Genomic DNA, 21,817 nt, shown 5'->3' with positions numbered 1-21,817 from the left:
CTCAACGTCTTCGGCGCCGCGTCCCCGGATTTTTATCCGTCGCCAACGAGCGGGACGCCGCTATATACGTATGCAGTACACACATTACTCCATAACGAAGACGGGGTATCTTGGTCATTGGTGTGATAATCGCTCAGGGGGTTGCCACGAAACGGAACCCCCAAATCTAATCTGAACACTAAATCACCGTTGGGGGTGCCGGGGGCATCTCGAGCTAGGTGCGGGAACACCATGGCAGCTGTGCCCACCGCGCCCCATGTGGGGGGACTTTTGGGCCCCAAGGCCAAAAGGCTGTGGGCCTGTCGTCCAACCGCCGACGGAGTGTACGACCGGATGTTCTCCGTAGGAGTTTTCCCGTCAGGTCGGCTCGATCTCGGCCGGGCCTGTCGTTATTAAAACGAAGCGGACTGTTTTGGACTGATGATGCCCAAAAAGCCAGTACGCGTACGGAATATTCAGAAGCGAAACAAAGTGCCACCGACCGCGGGCTAACTCAGGGGCGGCCTTGCTAGGAACGGTATCGAGGTATTTCGCCGAGGGAGATTGCAAGATTGGGACCGTGTTTGGGACAGAGGATTTGCTTCCCGGGGGGGGGGGGGGGGGGGTGCCGAGGCGAGACATCCATCCATGGGCCATGATGTGCTCGACTTGTGAGCTTGGACTGCAAGGGAGCCCGTGTTCACCAGCATTCCTCGCGCGCTTTCGAGCTTCCCGACTCGTTCTTCGATGAGCATGATTACCGTTGTTATGTGTCCTCCGAAACAGTCGCTTGGTTGCCGGATTATTACCTGCCGAATGCTGAGCGCGAGTCGTGAGCTTAGCGTAGACCTAGGAAGTCCTAGCGTTGCATTTCTGGCCGCGACATGGTCGAGGGGGTCGTGCTGTGAAGGCACATGCTAAAAAGAGGGCACAGTGGCCGCCTGTCAGTGGCCGCACCCCCTCGTGCGCTAATGTGAACTCCCCGTCGCCATTTTGGATCGCCATCTATTATCCGTGCCAGGGTCGGCCATTTTCTGGAGGCGATGGATGTGACGCCACGCGCTTCTCCGCCGTGACTGCGCCGGCGAACCCACAAGTCCACCGCAAAAGGACCCCAACAATGCCATTCGAACCTTGATTTAAGCATACGGTCGCAAGTTCGTCGTTGGGAAAGATGGTCTGTCAACGTCGAGACGGCATTTGATGTTGAGAGCAGGGGCAGCGAGACGATGACTATTCCCGTCGCATCTTGTTCTAGCATCGAGGCTAAAAGAGACTGGGTTTAACAGCGCCGTCTGGAGATTCTGGGGAAGTTGACCGTCTGATGGGCGATGGGACCAACCTACCAAGAACAATAAGTGCCCGTTGCCGCATCCTCTTTTGGTGCCGTGCCACCGTGCCGCCCAGAGCCATCGGCAGCTACCTTAGCTATGTGCTATTTCGGGCCTGTCGAACGGTGGGTTATTGAGCAGCCGATGTGGGCCCAGGCCCCAGACCCCAGACTACCTTACCTACTCGGCACTGCATGTACAGAGCAAGCAAGGTAAGGTAGGATGGATCGATGGGTCGATGGCGAATGCGAGTGGACGTGAGAGGCACGTAGGTATCGAATTGTTTAGTCTGAAAGCTTGCATCCAGTCAAAGAAGCAATGCATGTTTCAAGGCCCGATGGTCGCGTTGGTTGATTGTCATGGCCTTCGATTGACCTCAACCACGCTGCGGTAACGAGGGGACAGCCTGGCAGACCACACAACCATCACATGGAACCCGGAAGCTTGTTGCTCATCGTCCAGGGAGGGCAGCCTGGAAGCTCTGCAGTCACCCCGCCTTCCTCCCTATCCGCGCTTCTTGAGGAGGGAAGCACGATCGACCTGACTAGGAAGGTACATGCAATACAATACAATGCGCCTTGGAACCTTATAATATTTGCAGCTGAGAGCCTTCCGTTGATCCAGGCTCTTTCCTCGAGCCCTGTCCCTACGAAGTTTGTGCCACGAGCGAGGTTTCGGACCCCAATCCCCAATGGAATGGAAGATGCCGAAGTGAAAATCAGGTCCTGCAATAGGGTCAAGGTTTCAAGACGTGTTGTCAGAGGCCCGGCTGCTGCCATTGTATGCGACGTCATGGTCAGATTGCCGACCCTGGCGCTCGAGAAACAGGCGGATTGCATGCATTTCCTTTGCCTCGTACTTCGGGGCATGTGTCGATATTGTCAGGCTCACCGAAACAGACCCGATGGAAACCGTCCACTCCAACTACACCTACACCTTGGGACAGGAAACCTTAACCAAGGTGAGGCCGAGTCCTTTGCCGGATGGTATTTGGCGAGAAACCCAATTTTATTCCCAGAGAATGACCCAGGAATCCATGTGCGTTTATGACTAGCCCTTCGCTCAGATGCAGGCAATCAACTGTCTAGACCACAGGCCTTGCGCTCTTCACGTGGCTTTGACGGGAGGATCTAGCCCTCAACACCACATGTGTCAGCTCATCCATCCACCCGTCTCATTTTTTAAAAATACCCCGAATGCAGTTCCCACTATTTAAAAGTACACTAGTGCCGAGTTGCACAAGCCCTTGGAAACATTGCAATCATCCATCGAATCTGGCAGCTTTCTTCCCCAGGCTTATTTACTCAAGCCGCGGAATTAGCGACCCAAAGCAACGAGTCTTGGGTCTGAACCGCTGACTCTCTTTACCTAAAGGTGCCCAGACTATAGAGACAAGGGACATGGGCTTGCAGTTCTGATATATATATTCTTGTGGAGAAAAACGTCACGAAAAGACTAGAGGGTCACGTCCAGTCGGGGAAAACGCCGCGCATGTATGTACTGCACGCCGTGTCTCTGGGACAAACCGGACACTAGTGTGGCTAGTGTAGTTAACTAGTAGAATCACGGTTGCTGTCAAGCGTTGGCCGATGAGCGTTGACACTTGAACGAACGACATATCCATATCTTGGTCTGTAAACCTAACCTAAACTAGCGGGTGTGACACCCGCCGGACGCCATAAGATGATTTGTAGTAGGGCGGGATACTCAAGTTCGGTCCCGTCGCCTGTGAAGGCCCCGGGCAGCTCCGTCTGCTATTGTATCGCGAGAACTGCAGCAGAACCGGATTGTGCACCCCGAGGAAGTTAGGAATGGGAGCGATTGCGAAATTGCGTTCTTGTGCAAGGCAAGGCAAATCCGACCAGAAAAGCCATCATAGGCGACCGACATTAGAAGAGGGAAACGGCGGACCTAATTCGATAGCGTGCCAACCCTCAATCAGGTTGGGGTTACGTACGGAGTACCTAGCAGCACATTGCTTCTTACCTAAGGGTCTTTTTTCTGCCCATTCTATACTAATATAATACGGATAGGAGAGGGCAGACAACCAGAGCTGACCAGCCTCCTAGACAATTGCCCGTCTCCCTCTGTGTCCACTTGGTATGCAATGTATTCCATTTATATCTGTTAAACAATTATGTCAATTGCGTGCATCGTGGCTGAGCGCTGGGTCGCCTTTCAAGGCAACCAGCCAGGCACCTGGACATGAACTGCGAGAAATGGAAAATTGGATTTCAGGATCAAAGGGGGCGCCTTCTAGCTCAACCATGGGACACATAGGGTTGGATACCACGCGAGCATTTTACTTGGTAGATTCAACTCCAAAGAAAGAAGGCGCTCGACATGCCGCCGACTGAAATGACCGACATGCGGCCAGGCACCGAGATCTAGCACATGTATTGTTACTTTACAGGACATTCCGCCCGCATTAAAGCCACGCCGTGCACGGCTTGCCAGCGCTGGCGGGAGTCCTCGGCAGGGGGTATGGTGTGAGTATCTTGAACAGCATGGCTAACGTGAGAGCAGGTGCACGGACGTCTGGCGAGCGGGACGCGGGGCCGAGGGGCCTCTGGCAGGACCCTCCAGTGGCCCGCTGAGCGCCTAGCCTCCTGCCGTTTTCAGCGTTCTGTTAGTGCATCTGGTCGCGTGTACCTAGGCCTTCGGCGGGCCAGGGTATGGTGTGCGGGCAGCGCCGAGCACGAGCGCACGCACGCCCTCGACTTGGCTCACTGGGACCCTAGCCACGCTTCGACTGCCCTGTACCCGGAACCTAAGGTAGGTAGGAACCTAGGGGCATGCGGGCGGCCCCCATGTGCGCTCGCTGCACAGCGGGCAGCATCTCAGTATCTCAGTAGCCAGTGCCTAGCAGCAGCAACAGCAATGGACATGATCGCAGACAAAGTGTCTACCCACGGCAAGTTACTCGAGTTGGGTTCCAGTGTGAACCTTAGAAAGGTGAGGCACCTAGGTAAGTGACAGGGTAACTATCGGTAAGGAACCTTACCTTACCTTACCTTGGTCAGTAAACTTACCTTAATTGCCCCACGAGATGGCACCCATGATGTATGCACGAAGTACCTTCCTCTATCACACACTAGCGCATGGTACTGTCGCTGTACGTAGCTGCATCCATGGCAGTGCATGTGCCCACGCGCATCCACATCGACCTTGAGGGCCCTTCTTCGCCGGGATGGGATGCAGTAAGTAACCCACCCTGGCCATAAAAGGTGCCCGTCAATTCCACTAGCCAATCCCCGTTCCAAAGGCCAGCACCCTCCTTACCAGCGGCCCCTCACCTGCTAGCCGGTGCACACCCCTGTGCCAGATCCAAATGCTGGGTTCTTTGAATGAAAAACGTGCTGGCCCGTCCATCCTGACGCTCGCCGTTCCAGGGCTGTCTGTCGGTTCGTCCTTTCCATCCAATGCACCTCACGACTTTTGCTCACGATACGCAGAACACCGCAGTGCAGCGCACCGCAGCGCGTAGGCACACTGCCTTTCGACAACGAGATTTGCGAGTGGAGAATCGATCTAGACAGCTGCCGTCCAATTGACCACTGCGCAAGCTTTAAATCTTGCGCCGTAACGCTCGCTATCGACACACATCTCCGGCGGCTTCGCTCTCCGGGCTCGACAAAATCCGCCCCCCCCCCCCCCCCCCCCCCCCCTAAATACATCGTAATCATTGAGGACGAAGTGGCGAGGCACCAATCCTCTCAAATTTTCTTGTACGATACCTGTGAAATTCGAGCTACGGACACATTTGAGACTCTCGGTTCCCTGCAACCATGGAGTCGCATCGGCCGGCGTCTCAAAGGTTTCCTGCCGGGCTGGCAGGTGTGCTCAACGCGCCAGAGGGGCACCGCGACTCGGCCTACTATTCGAGCACTGATCCCGCTAGCAAACGTCAGTTCTATGAGATGACCTGGGCCCCCGGCGTGTCCCCCGAACAAACTAAACAGTTCGCTCCCCGAACTGATAGAGCGAGTTTATTAACATCTGTCTTGCCAGACACATCCGCAGCCTCAGGCATGGGGATCCTCACCCCCGCCGGCTCTGGCTTCCACACATCACCCGTTGACAAGACGCCTTCTCCCACCAGCGCCGGCTCCAATCTTCTCCCGCGCCCGTTGGTGTCCCCCATAAACAGCAATATGAGCGTGGCCTCGATGGTCTCTCCCACAACCCCTGGGAGCGCAGACCCCCGCCGATACGATCGTCCACAGTCGTTAGATTCGGCGCCAAACAGTGCCACCTTCGCTGTGAGTGGGGATATGCCGGAGGCTCTATCGCGGAGGGAGAGTGTCGACAGTCGGATCAACCAGGGCTTCAACGACATGAGGCTCGGTAACAATTCACCGTATGCCAGCCACAACCAGTCCACTGCTTCGTTCCACAACTCGTTTCAACAGCAGAGACCCCCCCGGCCTGGAATGGAGGGTCTCGCTGGTCACCGCATTTCCAATGGATATCAGCCGAGTGCTGAGCGCAACCCCGAGGGCCCCAAGACTATGCGAGTCGCACCCGCCATTACCGGACCGGCGACAAGCCAAATCGCCAGGGCCGCCGAGCCGACGAAGGGCCAGGCTTGGGCCTTTCCCGAAGAGGAAATACAAAGGATGCCATCTGTCGCGACCCAATCTTTGATCGACTCGAGGAGGAGCAGTATCGCCGACTCGCTAGCAAGCAGCCAGTACACAACCGAGTCTCGGCTCCCGCTGGGCCAGAGGCGGCTGGACGACGGTCTAGGCGGACTTGAGTTTCAGAGCTTGGCGGGTGCATCTGGCGAGTTCTCGACGGTCCACCACCATTCGCTGCAGCACAAGCAGCTTGGAGACCTACAAGACGAGGAACTCGGCCCCAATTCCGCCTCGCAGCCTTATAGCCGAACTCCAGAGTTGCGTGTGAGCCACAAGCTAGCCGAGCGGAAGCGACGAACAGAGATGAAGGAGCTCTTCGAGAACCTTCGGGACATGATGCCACAAGAGCGTGGGTCTAAAGCTTCTAAGTGGGAAATACTGACAAAAGGTTAGTTTGTTGGCTGGCCTGCCTGCCACGTCAGCTCTCTCTCCATATCTGACTGTGCACTAACACCCTACGAGCAATTTCGGAACACCAGCGGCAGAACGACACCATCAGGCTCCTCCAGAATCACGTTTCCCAGCAGCAAACCGAGCTGGACAAACTGAGGCGAGATGCGGCGGCTTTGCGTGCCGAGAATGATCGGATTCTTCGATCTGGTTCTTCTCAGAACATAGGTGACCATTATGCCAGCGACCCATACGGAAGGCCGTCAAGGCCCCCCGAGTTGCCTCCATTGAGAGCCCTCTCATCGTCCGCAGCGCCTGCGGCCCCAGATTCCATGACGGGTGTGCAGTATGAGGCTCCGAGGACTAACGGCTTTCGGTCTGATGCCCCGAGATATTATGGAACTCAGAACCCATCATCCGCCGATCCACAACGCTTCGACCCCGACAACAGAGGATAAATTCTCTCGTCGGCCGGGGATTCCATTATCCAAGGGGGGTGCTTGCCATAGTGTGGTCGCATAATAAGTCGCCCCATATAAACGCACAATCGAGCCACTAACCTGTCAAGCTCATTCGTTGTTTTTATTTCTTTTGCTTCAAAGTTATTCGACTGAACCAGTTGTTACACTGGTGTTGTTCCATTATTCTTATACCCCATGAGCGACATGTTGGAAGGAGCGCACCTCTGTCGTCTTTATCATTTCTAGCTTTCTGTCATCCCGTCTCCCGACTCGTGCCACCCCTGGAGGCTTTCGCCGTCAAATTGGTCCAAGGGTACGGTGGTGAAGGCGTATTATATAGCCGCTCTATTTTATTGAGTCATTTGCGAGGCTGATCAAGATCATGACAACAACTGCCATCATCCACCGGGTCATTTTAGAAACTTAGTCGGAGGTGCTCGGCTCGACGATACGCGATAGAACCTTTCCTCTGGTCTTGTGTGCATATATATTTTTTCACTTCGGGGTTTGTGGTCTCTGTGTAGGTATACCGGGAAGGATTTGACAAAAACGGATGAGCGGGTCCTTTGGCTTTTTTCTTTCTTCTCTTCAATGTTGTTGCTGCCATTAAACGGCAGTTGTTTTCGGTTGGTCTTATACGCAGGCTCTCCAGACGTGGCTAGGTCAGTGGGTGTGTTCCTTTCTCTTTTTCTGTCCTGTGTTTATAGGTGCGGATGGATTGATGGGATGGTGGGATAGGCTGGGCTTTTGGTTGTTTTGAATGGGTTGCGAATGATGGAATAGGTGGAGCGACTTCTTTTAGCTTGGAACACGCTTGGAGCAAGGGAGGAAATGGGATTGCTATCACTAGCAACCGGGAACGGAGAGTTACCCTGTCAGAGACGAACTCGAGAGGTGAAAAAAAAACACTTTTTAGGCGGCTCTCATCCTGTTTTAACTTTTATTTTACTTTCCATTTCTTGTTGCCGCTCAGTGGCATTGTTCCGACGCCGGGCCGTTCCTGGTGCGGAGCGGGCACGAGCACAAAGTGGCAAGCATGTACCGAGGCCAGGAAAAGTAAAAAAAAAAAAAAAAAAAAAAAAAAAAAATACGGTACATTCTAGTTATTCATTCTTGTTGAAGGGCCTTCAGGGGTGCTGCTAGACGCAATCAATCGGGTGCCTTTGAACTGCTTATTGCGGTTACACAATGATGTTTCCTGCCTACTGTCTCCCGCCCACTGTCTCCTGCCTCCTGTATCTTGTCCTGTCCTTACTGTCTTGATTCTTGGGTCTGCAAATAGCTTAGGTAGTTATATGACAAGGCCTGATGACCTTGGAAGGAAACATTCTCCCCGTATCTCTGTACTTGATTGTCTTCTCTCAAGATGGGAGTTTGGACGAAATGGTACCTACCACCCCACACAAGCTTCATTTCCACCACATGTATGTTTGACTTCATTTCATTGTCTCTCACATGTCATATAACACGCCCTTGACATTGCAGTTACGCACATGCCTAGTTCAGTTACAGTTACCTCTTGACAGGTGAAACTCACGTATATTTGACTTCATTTCATGCTGTTCCCCACACGTCATATAACACGCCATTAAAATTGCAGTTACGCACATGCCTGGTTGAACTCTAATTGTTTCTTGACAAGTGAAACTCTCATGAACGTGAGGAGCGCATAATGGCACGTCGTCCAACCCTATTGACTGTTGTGCGTGGGCCACACGGCAACACGTTCACAGAAACCTACGCTTGACAGCCTTTCTGGGCATTTGGGAGTGCCAGACAGGAGGAGCAAGGTTTCGATATGTGTGTGCGGCTGTCGGGTAATAGCACTAGGGGAGTCTCGTGGCGCGGCGGATGCTGTCGAGGAATTCAGCGGCGCCGAGCGTCGTCCGCATCATCGCACCTACGAGACCGGATGGTGCTGGCTCAGTGTGTGATCGCCGCTGTACTTTCTATCCGGGCATCTTGGCCATGCGGAGCCGTCACGAAAGCCCGTTCGACAGGCAAGCGGGGAGAAGGGTTGTCATGAAGGGTACGAGGCTCAGCAGCGGTTAGATAACAACCACCTTTTTTGGAAGCCGGTCTTATTAAATAAGATGAGATAAATACAGAAGTCGAGGCCGGGGCTCTTGCTAACTTCTCTACAGAATCACACCACCAGCTGTATATGAAAAGATCTACTACCACGATATCCCAGCTTATCCATTCTCCCAGTCACGCGGTCTATCAGATCATCCACCTCATAGATCATCCTTTCGCACTCTTGATCCGAAGCGGTCTTGAAGGCTTCGTAATTCTGCACCTGCTCCAAGGCCAAGAGAGGGCTCACGCACAAGAGACAGATCAGATCGCCATCCTCGTCCCAGATGTCAGCTACGAGCAGGCTGAACTTCCTAGCGTTAGATCCTGTCTCCTGGTAGTTGATAGAGTCAAGCGTGCTAGCACATCCAGCACAGCCCGTCGTAGATCCATAATATGACATCCAGCACGTTGAAGTCGGTGAACAGGCACGGAAACGGCAACTTGGCGTCCTGAGCCCCAAACTCGAGCAGAATGTCGAACGTGTTTCCAGGGCCCGCCGGCTGCTCGCGAATGGCAGATATGCTCAAGCCCTCTAGAATATGCGGCTGCGTAGAGCCCAGATAGCGCTCAAAGGCCAGAACGGCGTTCATGTCCGGGAGAGACGACGCTGGCAAGCTCGCGTAGTCGAATTTGTGTCTCGTGCAACAGAGCGATAGCGCGTTCGTCTTCAGACTTTCCGCTATGATTCTGGCCCGGACGAAGCAGCAAGCGCGGTATTTGCTTCAGAACTCCTGGCGCGCTGCTGGCATCGGCGGGTCCTGGGCCGCAAACTCCAAAATCGTGTTCCACAGCTCGCCCGGTAGCCGGGTTCCGCCTTTGCTCCGGACGTGTTCATGGCCATTCGGCCGGGAGACGAGCTGGCGGTATCGCGCGCCGATGGCGTCTGAGTCGAGCAGCAGTATTCTGTCTGCCAGACCCGGCTAGATTGCGTCTCTGAACTCTAGTGGCCGTATGGTTGCCGCGTGGTGCTTGGTCGGCGGCGAGGTTGGGAACTCAGCTTTTCCGCGCACCTCCCCTCTGTAGAGCCTTGCATGTAGCCGTCATAGTAAGGAGCTAATTTGGTTCGTAGAAGCCTAGGACTCTAGCTCGTTTTTAGTGTCATGTTTTACTTTGCGCGGCTTCCTCTGGACCCGGCCGGCCTAGTCGACGTGCCTGATACTTAAAAGCCACATCCGAAATTCACGACCTTACCATAATTAATTAACGAGATTTTCCTGAAACTGAGACCTTAATATTTGGAAGTTGCGATCGTTGCGAGCCCGTACAATTGATCATGATTCTTGTGCAACGGAGGAGAAACAAGCTGGCTGATGTAATTGCAACAGATGCCTGGGACATCCGTGTCTAAGATTACGAGTTTTGTTTGCTAGATTGGGCCGGATTGCTTCGTCAAACTCCAGCTGCCGCATATTGTGTTATGCCTGACTATTAGAGGGTGATGCGTGAATAATGTGAGCTGGTAGAATCGTCGAGGAAGACGAAAACTGGAGTATAATGTTCTCGTAGGGGCCGTTATAAAATTTTGCTCTGCTGCAGTTAGAATTTTCTTTGGCTGCCGGATGAGGAGCGTAGCCCGTTTGTGCCCATCAAGTTCCCCATTGCTCTTGCCGAAACAGGCGGACAATTTTTGGCACGTACGACTTTTAGTTTTGGGGGCAGCAAGAGAGAGTCGGAAGGCGCGCAAGCAAGTGCATGCACGTGCTGTTCAGTCTTACTACATCCTGTTTCAGACAATTTTTTTTTGGTCCAAAACTCTCTATACGGTCCTAACAGATCTAGAAGCCGATGAACTGGGAACAAAGCCAAAGCACAATTTTAGCCCCTCCAGTTCATCGAATTCTTGTGACCTGATCATTTCCGTGCCAGCAGCCTGTCATCAGAGTCTGCGCCGCTTTCGAGCCTCTGTCGTCGCGGTCACTTCCTGGACCAAACTCTCTCCGCTCAGGATGCCAATCACGGCTCTCACATTTGTGGAGCTCGTTGCGTTGTACCACCTTTCCTTGTCAACATCAAAGACATTAAGTTCCTGCAGCTGAGTCCCCAGGTCTGGGTAAAAAGGTCAATGTTAGTAGATATAGAAGAAAATAAGAATCAGGGCAGCCCTACTGAACAAGGTCTTTGACAAGTTGGAGTCGCTATTAGTAGATGGCTGGGTTTTTGACGGCTGGGTCGTTGTTGGCAGGACACTTGATGGCTGGACAAATGATGACTGTTTTTCTGACGGCAGGGGAGTTGGTGCCTGGGTTTCTGACAGCTCGGGGTTTGAAAGCTGTGTTGTTGACATTTGGGATGTTGACGGCTGAGTCGTTGATGGCTTGGTCACTGATGGCTGGGTCGTCGATGACTGGCGTTCTGAGGGCTGCGTTTTCGACAGCTTAGTCGTTGGTAGCTTAGTTTTTGACGGCTTGGGTTTCGACGGCTCAGTCGTTGACGGCTCTATCACCGATTTCTGGGTTGTTGGCGTCCTAGAAGGTGCAGCTTTCGGCATAAACGGCAGATCCTTGTCAATATCCATCGGCTCTGGTTCCGGTGTGGAGAATCACGAAAATTGGTAGCTTTCACTGTCGCCGTAACTGTTACCGTCACGGCCACCGTAATCCCCACCGCCCTCGCCCAGAAGATCATTCGTATCGGATGACGAAGACGTGGCAGGCGGCTCTGGCGACGAGCAGCGGGCCGCGGGTTTGATATCGGATATCATTACAAACGAGTCAGGATGCTTAGGCGTTACCATCACAAAAAGTACTCGTCGTCTTTCTCCAGATCATACTCCTCATGGGACTCTGTCGGGTCTATCCATTGGTGCACCCGGCAGGTGGGGGGCTGTGATGTAAACGCCTCACTATCGGCCTGGTGTTTCTCATGGTCATGTAGGTCATCCCTGGGCTGAAGGCAGGACAGCTAGTTCGAAAACGCTGTAGCTAGCACATTTGTTATCAAATCTATAATACAGGTAAAACATAGCAAGGTTTTGGCGAGATCAAGGATTGGTTGGTTGGTATTTACCATCTTCTGAGGTTAGCAGGGTGTTACGAAGGCTGGAAAATGTTGAAGCTCGGTGACACTGGACCTCGAACTCGCCCTCATCCTGACTTGTTGCCGTTCTGAACTCTGTAATCTGACAGGACAGCCCGAGATGAGGGCTAGACGCGTTATTGATGATTAATTTGCCTCTGCGTAGAAATGCGAGAAGACGCTGTTCTGCTCGGATGATCTCCAACTTCCTATGTCGCTTTGGGGCCCACGCGTCATCTTGGCCAAACACGTCTTGCGGCACCTGTTCCAGCGCTTCGCCAAGAAGTCACTTGACCGTATGAAAAAAGACGTCGACTTCAAACAGATCATCGGGAAGGCCGAGCTCGTCCACGGCAAGGGCAAGCGAGAGCCACCGTTCGTGGATTCGAAACAGCCAATCTTCCTCCGAGAAAAAGAGGTGAAGGTGGAGTTGCCCAGCCTGGACGAAGCTGATATCCATTTCCTTGGTCATGGGACAGGACCGCAGGCAGGCACCGAGGAGGCGGCAGACAGATGCGGCAAAGCCAGTTTCAGGGGCGATAATGTGCTTGGCCATTGTCAGATGGAAAGGGGTAGAAAGAACTAGATTGGATTTTGTCAGCATGCTTACCAACTACTACCACCTATTATCGCTACCTACTATACTATATTATAGGCTCCCTAGATCAGCCAGAGAGAAGACAGAATGGAACAAGACCAACCAAAATAATCTTTATCATTAGAAGTGCAACACTTCTGACAGCCATGGTAAAGCGCCGGCACTCCTCCTCCTCGGCGGTACGGACGAGCTGGTATCGGCGCAGGATAGTCCAGTACGTCTTGGTCAACTGAAAGCCTTTGCATCCTAGGCCTTGAATAACATGTTTGAGTCTTGGGTTCTAGAGACGGGTAAAACCAAACGGAAGGCATATTAGTCCAAGAAGGGGGCACACGACTTGGGTCGCACCGTAGGAGCCTGTCTCACATTACTGGCGTCTTCAGCGCAATAGTACCATCTGCCTGCAAACTCATCGCCAACAGGGTACTTCTTGAGCCTCGAGGCCATACTTCGCGTCAAGTGCTTTCTAGATCCACACACCTCGGCGATCTGAGAAGACTGGGGATCGTTGAGCATGTCGCTTAGCTCCCGCACCATGCCCGGTTGCGCGTCGAGCACGCAAGACCATATGTCGTGAATGGACCTGGACTCTTCTTCTGCGTCGCCTACGGATTGCCTCTCTCTGTTGGTCGACCCGAAGGCAAAGTTGTACCCAAAGCGGAAGGGGAAGGTCGTGATGCTCGCCGAATGCCCGGATGAGGACTCGCGTAGCAGGAGGCCCTTGAGGTAGACGCTTCCGCGAAGGTACTGGCTCGTGAGAAGGTCGCCCTTGGCCGCGGAAATGATGGCACCATTGTCGGTGCTATGAAGGAACAGGGCAGCCTTAGTCCAGGCATCGAAGTCGCAGCGCTGGACGGGGCTTCGAGTGACCATGTCGCCTCGCTCGTTGCGGCCCTTTTTCTGCTCGCCGATGACGAACTGCACATCGCCGTCGGGAGCTCCTGCAAACGGGACAAGGGTCCTCTCACTGAGCCGCCGGGCCTGGTTCACGGCATTACTCATGCTCTTGTGAGACATGCGACTCAGACGGGCGACAAGGCGGCCGCGCGTGGTAAAGGCAAATCTCCAGTCGAAGCCGCCTGAACGGCAGCTGACCATGTGGTTCTGGCGACCACGCATCAAGACCAGGAGGGCAATTTTCATGCCTTCGCCATGGGCCCCGGCTTGTTTGTTGTCGCTAGCCTTGCTTGTGCCGCCCAGGTCGAGGTGCCAGGGCTGCAGGGTGGCAGCCCGGTTGATTAGCTCGATTGTGCCCGCGCCGTCGCGAGACTTGAAGCGCAAGTAGCCCAGACACTGTTTCTCGTCACTGTCGTCGAAGCGAAGCACCTTGTAGACGACCTCGGTGTCGCTGCCCCGCGTCTTCTCTTCGCGAAAGACGTGGAAGTCCTTCTCATCGAGGCCGAACGACTTGATGATGGCGTCTCGCCTGCACGGGCACACACGACAGATGTGAGCAGGTACGTGGTTGATGAGTATGCCATTCCCAATCGGCGGAAACATGGAATTACTCACCAGTTCTGCAACAGCTCCCGAAAGGCCTCTAGTGGCTTCTAGTTGGTGTAGTTTGCGTTGATGCTGAAATTGATCGTCTTGCTCCTCACAATCGAGGCAAGAGTTATCTCGGGGTCGTGGTCGAAATCCTCACCACCAGACTCATCCGACAAGAAGTCGGCCGCCTTGCCATTGTTGTTGTTGCTATTAATCGTAGCCATGGGCCTCACGAGGCCTTGAAATGAGTCGCACCCCTCTATTTGGCATCTAATGTTGCTCTTACTGAAAACGGCAAGAAGAAGCAAGCTAAGGCGATCCGTAGTAGGTAAGATGCCTAGGCAGTACCTAATTAAGGGACGACGATGATGCTGTAAGCACTGCTGCTGCTGCTACTGGTACTGCCTTACTACCCAGTAGAACTAAGGTAGGGTAATTCCTGTAGGCACTTTATGGGAGCAGGCCGGATATTTCGTGCTTGGGGAGGGGCGCCTGTCGCTTCAAATATGTGCGGAGCACGTATACGTGGTAGATTACTTGAGGAATTTAAGCTATCTCCCACAGCTGAGAAATTTATGGTTGGGGGATGGGCTGGTGGTGCAGGAACTATTAGGTAGGTATGTACCTAAGGTAGGTACATGTACATACCTACCTTGAGAATAATTTACACTATTGATTACAGGGAAGTTGCCTGGGAGTTGACGCGAATTCATTTTATCCCTGCTGCCTGGAATTGACCCACTTTTCAAGGAATTCAACCACATTTTTCAGGCCCTGGTTAGCATGCCTCTGTACTTCCTTCATTCTTGGCCTCGGAATGCCCTTATTTCATTCAGAATGCCCTCATTTCGGGCTGATTTCAACACTTCCCTTGCCATCTCTCAACGAGTATAAGGAAGCGTTCTTTTGTGAACTTTTGGACGTATTCGGCCAGACAATTCAATGCGCTGTCAACTTCGATCACATGCAACAATCTCCAGAGGCCGGATTTCCTGAAAGGACCTGCTCGCTCAACACTAGCCTAGACCCACGGGGCAACACCAAGCAGCCGGTAATTAATTAGAACACGGAAAGAGAGAAACCCATTGTCGGAAGCGAAAATTGAGAACCTAGACACATCTCGAAGATCTGTCGATGCAACGGCACTCCGTCCCATCCACACAAGGGCCGCAACACGCTCCGCAACCAATCCGCTTAGACTCTTTTAAGGGAGAGGGAAGTGGCCGCTCCATTCAGCAACAAGCCATTCACGCGTTCACCGATTTGCCTGAAACTGCACATTGGCCGGTTTCCCAAATGTGGCGGGCTGGGACCACGGACTGTTCCTCTGCGGCTGCCAAACGTGCCAAATGGCCCTGTCGGAGCCCAACATGGCCAGCTCGAGCCGTCCGTCGGCGTTCTGGGCCAGCGCGACCGAGCCATCTGTGGGCTCTGGCCCGCTTCCCGAGGGCACCTGGAGCGACCAACTCGACCAGTCGCCGCTTGGCTTGGTCTGCGAGATCTGGTAGATGCCGCCTTGGGCGGGCATGGTGAAGATCAGCGTCCCGTCGGCCTGCGCAATAATGGCCCCTGGGTCCGTAAACAGCTTGCTCGGTGACCCGGGATTACCGTGCGACACGAAGCTAGTCCACCCGCCGTTGATGGTCGTCTGCGAGATGCGCCACATTTTCCCACTGGCCGACGGGATGAAGAGCTGGATCCGGCCATCGGACTGCGCTGCCGTCATGGGCGGGATCCCCGAGCCCGCAAACGTCTCCCCGGACGGAGTGCCGTGGTTGAACCAATTGGACCAGCCCCCGTTCACGGAAAGCTGCCAGATGTGCCACAGCGCACCGTCATTACCCACAGCGAAGACCTCCATCCGTCCATCCTGGCTGGTGGCGATGCTCAAGACACCCTCGATGCCGCCCGACGGCGAGCCGCGCAAATCCCAGCCCGACCAAGAGCCCCCGGGAGTCGTCTGCCAGATATGGTAGAGATTCTGGTCGACGCCTTGGGCAAAGATTTCGAGCCGCCCATCCGCGTTGGCTGCCACCGATGCCGAGTCGGTTATGCCCACGGCTTGTGGATGGCCGAGGGATATCCAGCCGCCCCAGCCGCCTCCCGGACTCGATTGGGGCACTGACCACAAGTTGCCCTCATTGCCGCGGACGAATACCTGCAGACGACCGTCCACGTTCCGCCCGACAATCGGCGACCCGCCGAGCACAACCCCCGAGGGGCTGCCGTGGCTGTACCAACCAGACCACCCACCGTTGACGGCTTGCTGCCAGACATGCCACAACGCGCCGTCGCTACCGTGTGCAAACAGCTCCAACCGCCCCTGGGCCCCCGGTGCCATCCACGACGCGCTGCTCCCCGCCTGCAGCATCGTCTGGTGGCTCCTCGCCAGCGCATCAACCAGGGCCTGGCCTTTGGGGGAACCCCACCCGGTACACAGGTCGTAGCCCACTACGGCGCTGTACTTGCTTGGGTTGACGCCGTTGAAGTTGTTGCCCGTGGTGACGTCATGGAAGGCGGCTGCATAGCCCGGCGACCCGCCGCCCTTTGCAATCTCCCACAGTGCCGGGTTGGCGAAGCCGACGGGTGGCCGGCCTGTCGCCGCGGCCTGCTGATTGGCAAGCGCCAGGAAGCCCGCCCACAGCGGCGCTGCCGCGCTTGTCCCGGCGAACCCCACCCATGCTCCCTGCGAGTACACGCTGATGCCGTCGGCCACGATGGCAACATCGGGGGCGTTTCGTGCCGTCGAAGACCCTCCCGATGCTGTGTAGTCGAGACTGTCTTGCCACCACGGTATCACAAACTGCGCGTCACCCCCCGCCCACGGGCTGTACCCGCCGCCGCTGAACCAGGCTGTCGTCTCCGACACCCAGGAGCCGCCCGGCCCGGTGGTCACCAGCTCGGTGCCGCCGACAGAGGTGACGAGGGGATGGTCGGCGGGCGGAAAGGCACCGCTGCCCGTGGCCTCGTTGTAGGACCCATAGTCGCCCGAGGCCACAAAGAGCGCCTGGCCCTGGGCGGCGAGGCGGGCCAGGGCGTCGTATACGTTCTGGTCGTAAAAAAAATAGTATGACGTGGTGATCTGGCGGGGAAGCGGCTCGCCGTGCGTCGGGGTGGCCATCTCGTGTAGGATGTCGATGACGCCCGCGCTGGTGTAGTCGACGCCGTAGACGGTCACCTGGGACAGGCCCGGCGCCATCGAGATGACGAGCTCAATGTCGGCCGCCGACTCCTCGTTGGGGTTGCCGCCCACGTAGCCGTCAATGTAGACGTTCTGGATCGGTACTGACGGCATCCCGTTCTGGCTCGTGTACGTCTGGATGTCGCTGGCCAGGTATCCCGTGAACTCGAGCACGCCTACGACCTGTCCCGACCCCGTCCAAATCACGTCGGGCGCGTACGCCGCCCGGAAGTCCTTCCCCGTGTACAGCCCGTTGCTGCCTGACCCGGTCCCAGCCGACCTACGGCTGGAAGCGGTGCTATTGTCGCCGCGTGATTTGAACAGATTTGGCGCCCGCTGGAGTCCGTGAAAGTTGTCCAGCCCCGTGAGCTGCAAGCCCGGGATGTTTAGGGCCGAGATATCGACATCGGCGGCGGGCGCGTAGAACCGCCGGTTCTCCGTCTGGTGCTGGTACTGCTGCAGCTTGGTCTTGAACGCCTTGCTCACGGCGTCGGCCGACGAGCGGACATGGATGAGCTTCGGAGGTCGCGACGACGTCACGTTAAGCTGGTGCGCCTCGGCAAAGTCCAGCAAGTGCTGGAAGCTCTCCTTGGCCGGGTCGAACTGTGCCGAGTACTCGGCAGGGCTCAGGAACTGCCGGAAGCGAGACGAGGTTGGGTCGTACAGGTCGCGCAGCAGAGCGGCCTGCGACGCCGTGTTGTTGGTCGGCAGCGCGAGGACTACGTCGATGGACGTCGACCCGGGTAGCTCTCCCAGTGGCTTGAGGCCGACGACGGCGCTGAACACGTGGCCGAGCAGCTGCTGTCTGGTGACCTTCATGTTGTGTGTTGCGTGTGGGTGAAATTGACGGAAATGGAGGCTTGGTCTAGCCTGAGAATGACCCTGCCGGGCTCTTGGCTGAGAAAGTTGGCCATTGCGAAAATATTTGGGAGACTTCTTGGCTCATTTATGTGTTCCCGAGCAGCCCTTAAGCTTCTCGGAAGCAGACTGGCTACTCAAAAGTCGCGAGGCATGCCCACTCCAGACAAGCTTGCCCATTGACTCATCAATAGGAATAGGAGGTGGCAGAACCGCCCATTGAGACGCTGCAAAATTCTTGCCGGCACGGTAACATGTCGACACCGCCGGGTTGCCAGTTACGCCTGCGCAGCTGCGTGAGGCTGATGGTCGGAGATTCCAACCGTCGCTCAACGGTCTCCAATGATCTCCCTATATGGTACTTGGCATGGTGTTTCGGCGAGGCAGACATGCGCCGCTGGCGAATCACCAGCCGGGAAACGGGCACCGCTTCATCTCAGGCCCCAGCCAATACCAACGCGTGAGGCTTCGGTGAATACTCCCCCTCAGCCGCAATGCTACGCGTGTGGTCGAGCGCCCGTGTCGAAGGTGTGGCTGGAACGCCAAGAAGGCCCGAATAGCCCAAGGTTACATGACTCCCTTGCTAACTATCGCGCCTTGTATTGAGTTTCTGGCTTGATTTAAAGTCGAGAAAAGAGAGAGGCGATGTTTTTTTTTTTTTTTTTTTTTTTTTTTGATTTTGCATCCCCGGTCGAAACCGGGATAGCTGGCTATCCGGCAGCGGCTGAGCGACGCGGCCTCACTTTGGGTTGTCGCATAAGTGATTGGTATGAAGGTAAGGTAATAACTGCAACGTAGTAATTTAAAAAGAAGAGAGAAAAGCGAAGCTGTCATGCGAGTTTCATTGTCAGCTTTAGGTACTGAGGTAATTCTTCAGAATCAAAGTCCAAATTGTTCTCTTTAGCAACTGAACGAGCTCTGTACCTTGGTTATTTCACGCATAAAAGTAGTGGGAATTTGGGGGCTAATTAAGTCTCTCTGTTCCCAAAACAGTTCCCCGCCTAGGTACGAAGTACCTGCGTAACCAAATGTGAGGAATAAAAGGCCACCAATAGCTTTCAGGTTGTTAGTGATGCCGCGATCCTCCGTGCTAACATCCGACCCACCACGGGTGCTGGCGGAGGGGCGAAATAAGTCCGTTCGCTTAGGACACGTTAACTCCGGCGGCGTCCAATGGAAGTTCCGGATGCCCGCATGGTCAGCCAGCTCTGCATTCCTTCTGGGATTCTCCACTATTGAGATCTGAGCAAGCTTCCTTCTATACTATGTAAACCGGAATTTAAATACCGGTGCTAGTGCTCTTCTTTTCCTTGAACACGCCGAAAGCTCGATGTAAGTTCATGACTCTTACTGCGCGTTAATCCTGAATAACAACAATCTGCACAAGAACGGATGAGAGCGTATGCGAGGGCGTATTCGAGTGTATTGGAATCCGAAAATCCCCATCCCATAGTGTTCGACAGTCTTTGCACCAAACTGGGCACAGCATCGCGGCCGATGTCGTAGTCGGAGATAGTCGCCGATACTCCGTGGGCCGTCCTACGCGGCATAGAGAGAACCGCGCGGTACGGAGACAAGACGAGACACCGACAACAAACCCAGGATCCACGCTTGAGTCGAGTCGTGCTTAAAGATGCCGGATTCTTTCTTCCCTGCACTCACATCCCACCGGCACCCATCGCCATCAATTGATCAATCATCTCAAGTGAGCCAAAGTCAAACAAGATGCACACCTACCCGCACGCACTCATCGGCGCCGCCGACACTATCCCCGTCAACGAGGCCAAGCCTATCATCTCGTTTAGCCCCGTCGTGCTCCCCGCCCCAGGCCGCCCCGTCAACCTGGAGCTGCGCGTCACGGTGCCCGCCTTGGGCGACGGCGACCTGCCCGTTATCCTGCTTTCGCACGGCATGGGCTGGAGCAACTGGTTGTCGTCGCTGGAGGGCTACGCGCCCCTCGTCGAGTTCTGGGCCGCCCATGGCTTCGCAGTCTTGCAGCCCACTCACCTCAGCTCCAAGACGCTTGGCCTGACCGCCCCCGAGGGCAAGGAGTTCTACTACCAAGACCGTGCCGCCGACATGGTGCGGCTGGTCGACGGGCTCGACGCCATCGAGGCCGCCGTGGGGGCCGCGCTGCTCGGCGGCCGCCGCTTCGACCGCACTCGCATCGCCGTCGCTGGCCACTCGCTCGGCGCCTGGACTGCTAGCATGGTGCTGGGCGCGACGACCACGGACCTGCGGTTGGGCGTCACGTGGGCCGAGGCGCCGGACTCGCGCATCAAAGCCGGCGTGCTGCTGGCCGGCGTCGGCGACCCGCGCGACAAGTCCGAGAACGGCAAGAAGATGATCGGCTGGTACGGCGGCGACTTCAGCGCTATGGCTAAGCCTGCGCTCGTCGTCTACGGCGACGCCGACGTCTCGCCCCACCTCACCACGCGCGGGGCCGACTGGCACGGCGACGCGTACGGCCTCTCCCCCGGCCCCAAGGCGCTGCTCACGCTCAAGGGCGCCAAGCACGGCCTCGGCGGCATCAGCGGCTGGGACGCCGGCGAGACCCAGGACGAGAGCCCCGAGCGCCTCGGCGTCGTCCAGCGCATGACCTGGGCTTACTTGTGGAGCCAGCTGCACGAGGGCGACGGCGCCTGGGCCGCGGCCTGCAAGGCGCTCGGCGCAGAGCAGGGTTCTGTTGAGAGCAAGTGAGGTTGTGGTTGCAGGGCTTGTGGATAGTGCTGCTCGTGATGGTTGCGAATAGTCAATCAGGATATGAGAGAAATGAAGTTGAGTTGTGAATGGCCAAGACGTGAGAAATAGATGCATCGTGAGAAATAGATGCATATATGCTTGATAAGGTGAGGCCCGCGCATCGTGAAACAGACGTGACAAAATTGTCGAGGTGATTGTGTGGTATATACAAGAAAGAAGAAGAGTAATTGTACATGAACAGATGACGCCAAGACAGTGAATCCAAGATTTCAACCAGAGACTCCAGGGAAAGCCAAAACGATTTCCAAAAACCTAACCCGAACTTCTAGAGTGCAAGTCAACACCGCCGCTAGTCAGACCAGAAGCGGCGCCCCGAGCAGAAACGTAACACAGCCCAATGGTAAGTGCGACCGAGACGCGCAAGAACCAGCCCGGCCAGCAGCCAAGAACGCCTACCTAATATCTATTCATCAAGTTAGCAAACGCACCAGCATGCGACCACCCACCCAACGGCTCAAGACCAGTTAATACCAACTCAAATCCTCCCCAGGATGCACACGACGTGCTGGCGGAGGTGTGCATTGTCGAGGCGCTGCTGGCGGAGCTGCAGCTGCGCGACGTGGATCTGCATGGCGGCCGCGCGCAGCTGCAGCCGGCCCAGCGCGCAGCTGATGCCGATGGCGAGCGCGGCGAGGACGACTGACAGGGCTGTGAGGAACGTGTTCAGGTCGAACTGTGATGTTGGTGTGGTATTGGTATTGGTGTTGCTGGGCGTTGTTGCGGTCGGCGGCATCGCCGTGGTGGTGATGACGGCAGCGGCTGCGGCAGCGGCTGCTAGGGCGGGGAGGATCATGGATCGGTACAACTGGATGTGCCAATTGAAGTGGGTTTAGTGTATATTTGGGTTTAGTTGTGCTGGGAACTCGGGAAATTTTCTAGAGGATTGGGTTGATACTGAGCGGAAAAAGATGGAGGGTCCTGGGTTGGACTGAGTAGAAATGAAGATGGAGAAGACGGGCGTGGCATTTTTTTCTGAACGGGGGGATTTGGGTCAGGCACTCGCTGCAGCTATGTTTGCGCTTGATGGTAGTGTT

At 55.4% G+C, this 21,817-nt stretch overlaps 9 protein-coding genes across 9 annotated transcripts; 4 read left to right on the top strand and 5 right to left on the bottom strand.

Moving 5' to 3' along the window:
- The first annotated feature begins 1,506 nt into the window (after nt 1-1,506).
- On the top strand, nt 1,507-2,549 carry B0T26DRAFT_509411 (uncharacterized protein). Its single transcript, XM_060435416.1, has one exon. The coding sequence runs from the start codon at nt 1,740-1,742 to the stop codon at nt 2,358-2,360; it is 621 nt and encodes a 206-aa protein (XP_060290576.1). The 5' UTR covers nt 1,507-1,739; the 3' UTR covers nt 2,361-2,549.
- A 1,268-nt stretch (nt 2,550-3,817) lies between these two features.
- On the top strand, nt 3,818-4,965 carry B0T26DRAFT_807206 (uncharacterized protein; the record flags this gene model as incomplete). Its single annotated transcript, XM_060447223.1, has 6 exons — nt 3,818-3,895; nt 3,933-4,089; nt 4,147-4,278; nt 4,434-4,510; nt 4,636-4,714; nt 4,766-4,965. The coding sequence occupies 6 exons, from the start codon at nt 3,818-3,820 to the stop codon at nt 4,795-4,797; spliced, it is 555 nt and encodes a 184-aa protein (XP_060290575.1). The 3' UTR covers nt 4,798-4,965.
- Nucleotides 4,966-5,098: 133 nt separating this feature from the next.
- B0T26DRAFT_757232 (uncharacterized protein) lies at nt 5,099-6,798 on the top strand (the record flags this gene model as incomplete). The annotated part of the gene is made up of 3 exons (XM_060446223.1): nt 5,099-5,216; nt 5,322-6,338; nt 6,413-6,798. 3 exons carry the CDS (start codon nt 5,099-5,101, stop codon nt 6,796-6,798), a joined length of 1,521 nt encoding a protein of 506 aa, XP_060290574.1.
- A 2,438-nt stretch (nt 6,799-9,236) lies between these two features.
- On the bottom strand, nt 9,237-10,074 carry B0T26DRAFT_681356 (uncharacterized protein; the record flags this gene model as incomplete). The annotated part of the gene is made up of 5 exons (XM_060440630.1): nt 9,237-9,567; nt 9,610-9,783; nt 9,891-9,933; nt 9,990-10,032; nt 10,072-10,074. The coding sequence occupies 5 exons, from the start codon at nt 10,072-10,074 to the stop codon at nt 9,237-9,239; spliced, it is 594 nt and encodes a 197-aa protein (XP_060290573.1).
- A 1,028-nt stretch (nt 10,075-11,102) lies between these two features.
- B0T26DRAFT_876620 (uncharacterized protein) lies at nt 11,103-14,613 on the bottom strand (the record flags this gene model as incomplete). The annotated part of the gene is made up of 6 exons (XM_060448110.1): nt 14,095-14,613; nt 14,006-14,043; nt 12,860-13,919; nt 12,636-12,773; nt 11,324-11,345; nt 11,103-11,239 (listed from the first exon to the last, which is right to left on the bottom strand). Coding segments are annotated over exons 1-6 (1,506 nt in total), but the record flags the coding sequence as incomplete, so codon positions are not given.
- A 267-nt stretch (nt 14,614-14,880) lies between these two features.
- Nucleotides 14,881-16,461, bottom strand: B0T26DRAFT_732354 (uncharacterized protein). The gene has a single exon (XM_060443108.1). The coding sequence runs from the start codon at nt 16,350-16,352 to the stop codon at nt 15,237-15,239; it is 1,116 nt and encodes a 371-aa protein (XP_060290571.1). The 5' UTR covers nt 16,353-16,461; the 3' UTR covers nt 14,881-15,236.
- Nucleotides 16,462-19,247: 2,786 nt separating this feature from the next.
- B0T26DRAFT_509333 (uncharacterized protein) lies at nt 19,248-19,653 on the bottom strand. Its single transcript, XM_060435415.1, has one exon. It carries the CDS (start codon nt 19,568-19,570, stop codon nt 19,313-19,315), a length of 258 nt encoding a protein of 85 aa, XP_060290570.1. The 5' UTR covers nt 19,571-19,653; the 3' UTR covers nt 19,248-19,312.
- On the top strand, nt 19,248-20,896 carry B0T26DRAFT_732352 (Alpha/Beta hydrolase protein). Its single transcript, XM_060443107.1, has 2 exons — nt 19,248-19,352; nt 19,408-20,896. The coding sequence occupies exon 2, from the start codon at nt 19,746-19,748 to the stop codon at nt 20,718-20,720; it is 975 nt and encodes a 324-aa protein (XP_060290569.1). The 5' UTR covers nt 19,248-19,352; nt 19,408-19,745; the 3' UTR covers nt 20,721-20,896.
- Nucleotides 20,897-21,258: 362 nt separating this feature from the next.
- Nucleotides 21,259-21,576, bottom strand: B0T26DRAFT_757228 (uncharacterized protein; the record flags this gene model as incomplete). Its single annotated transcript, XM_060446222.1, has 1 exon — nt 21,259-21,576. The coding sequence occupies one exon, from the start codon at nt 21,574-21,576 to the stop codon at nt 21,259-21,261; it is 318 nt and encodes a 105-aa protein (XP_060290568.1).
- Nucleotides 21,577-21,817: the final 241 nt, after the last annotated feature.

This window comes from Lasiosphaeria miniovina, assembly GCF_030549165.1.
Source record: "Lasiosphaeria miniovina strain SMH2392-1A chromosome Unknown B0T26scaffold_8, whole genome shotgun sequence".
Taxonomy (NCBI): domain Eukaryota; kingdom Fungi; phylum Ascomycota; class Sordariomycetes; order Sordariales; family Lasiosphaeriaceae; genus Lasiosphaeria; species Lasiosphaeria miniovina.
This window is presented reverse-complemented; position numbering and strand designations above follow the sequence as displayed.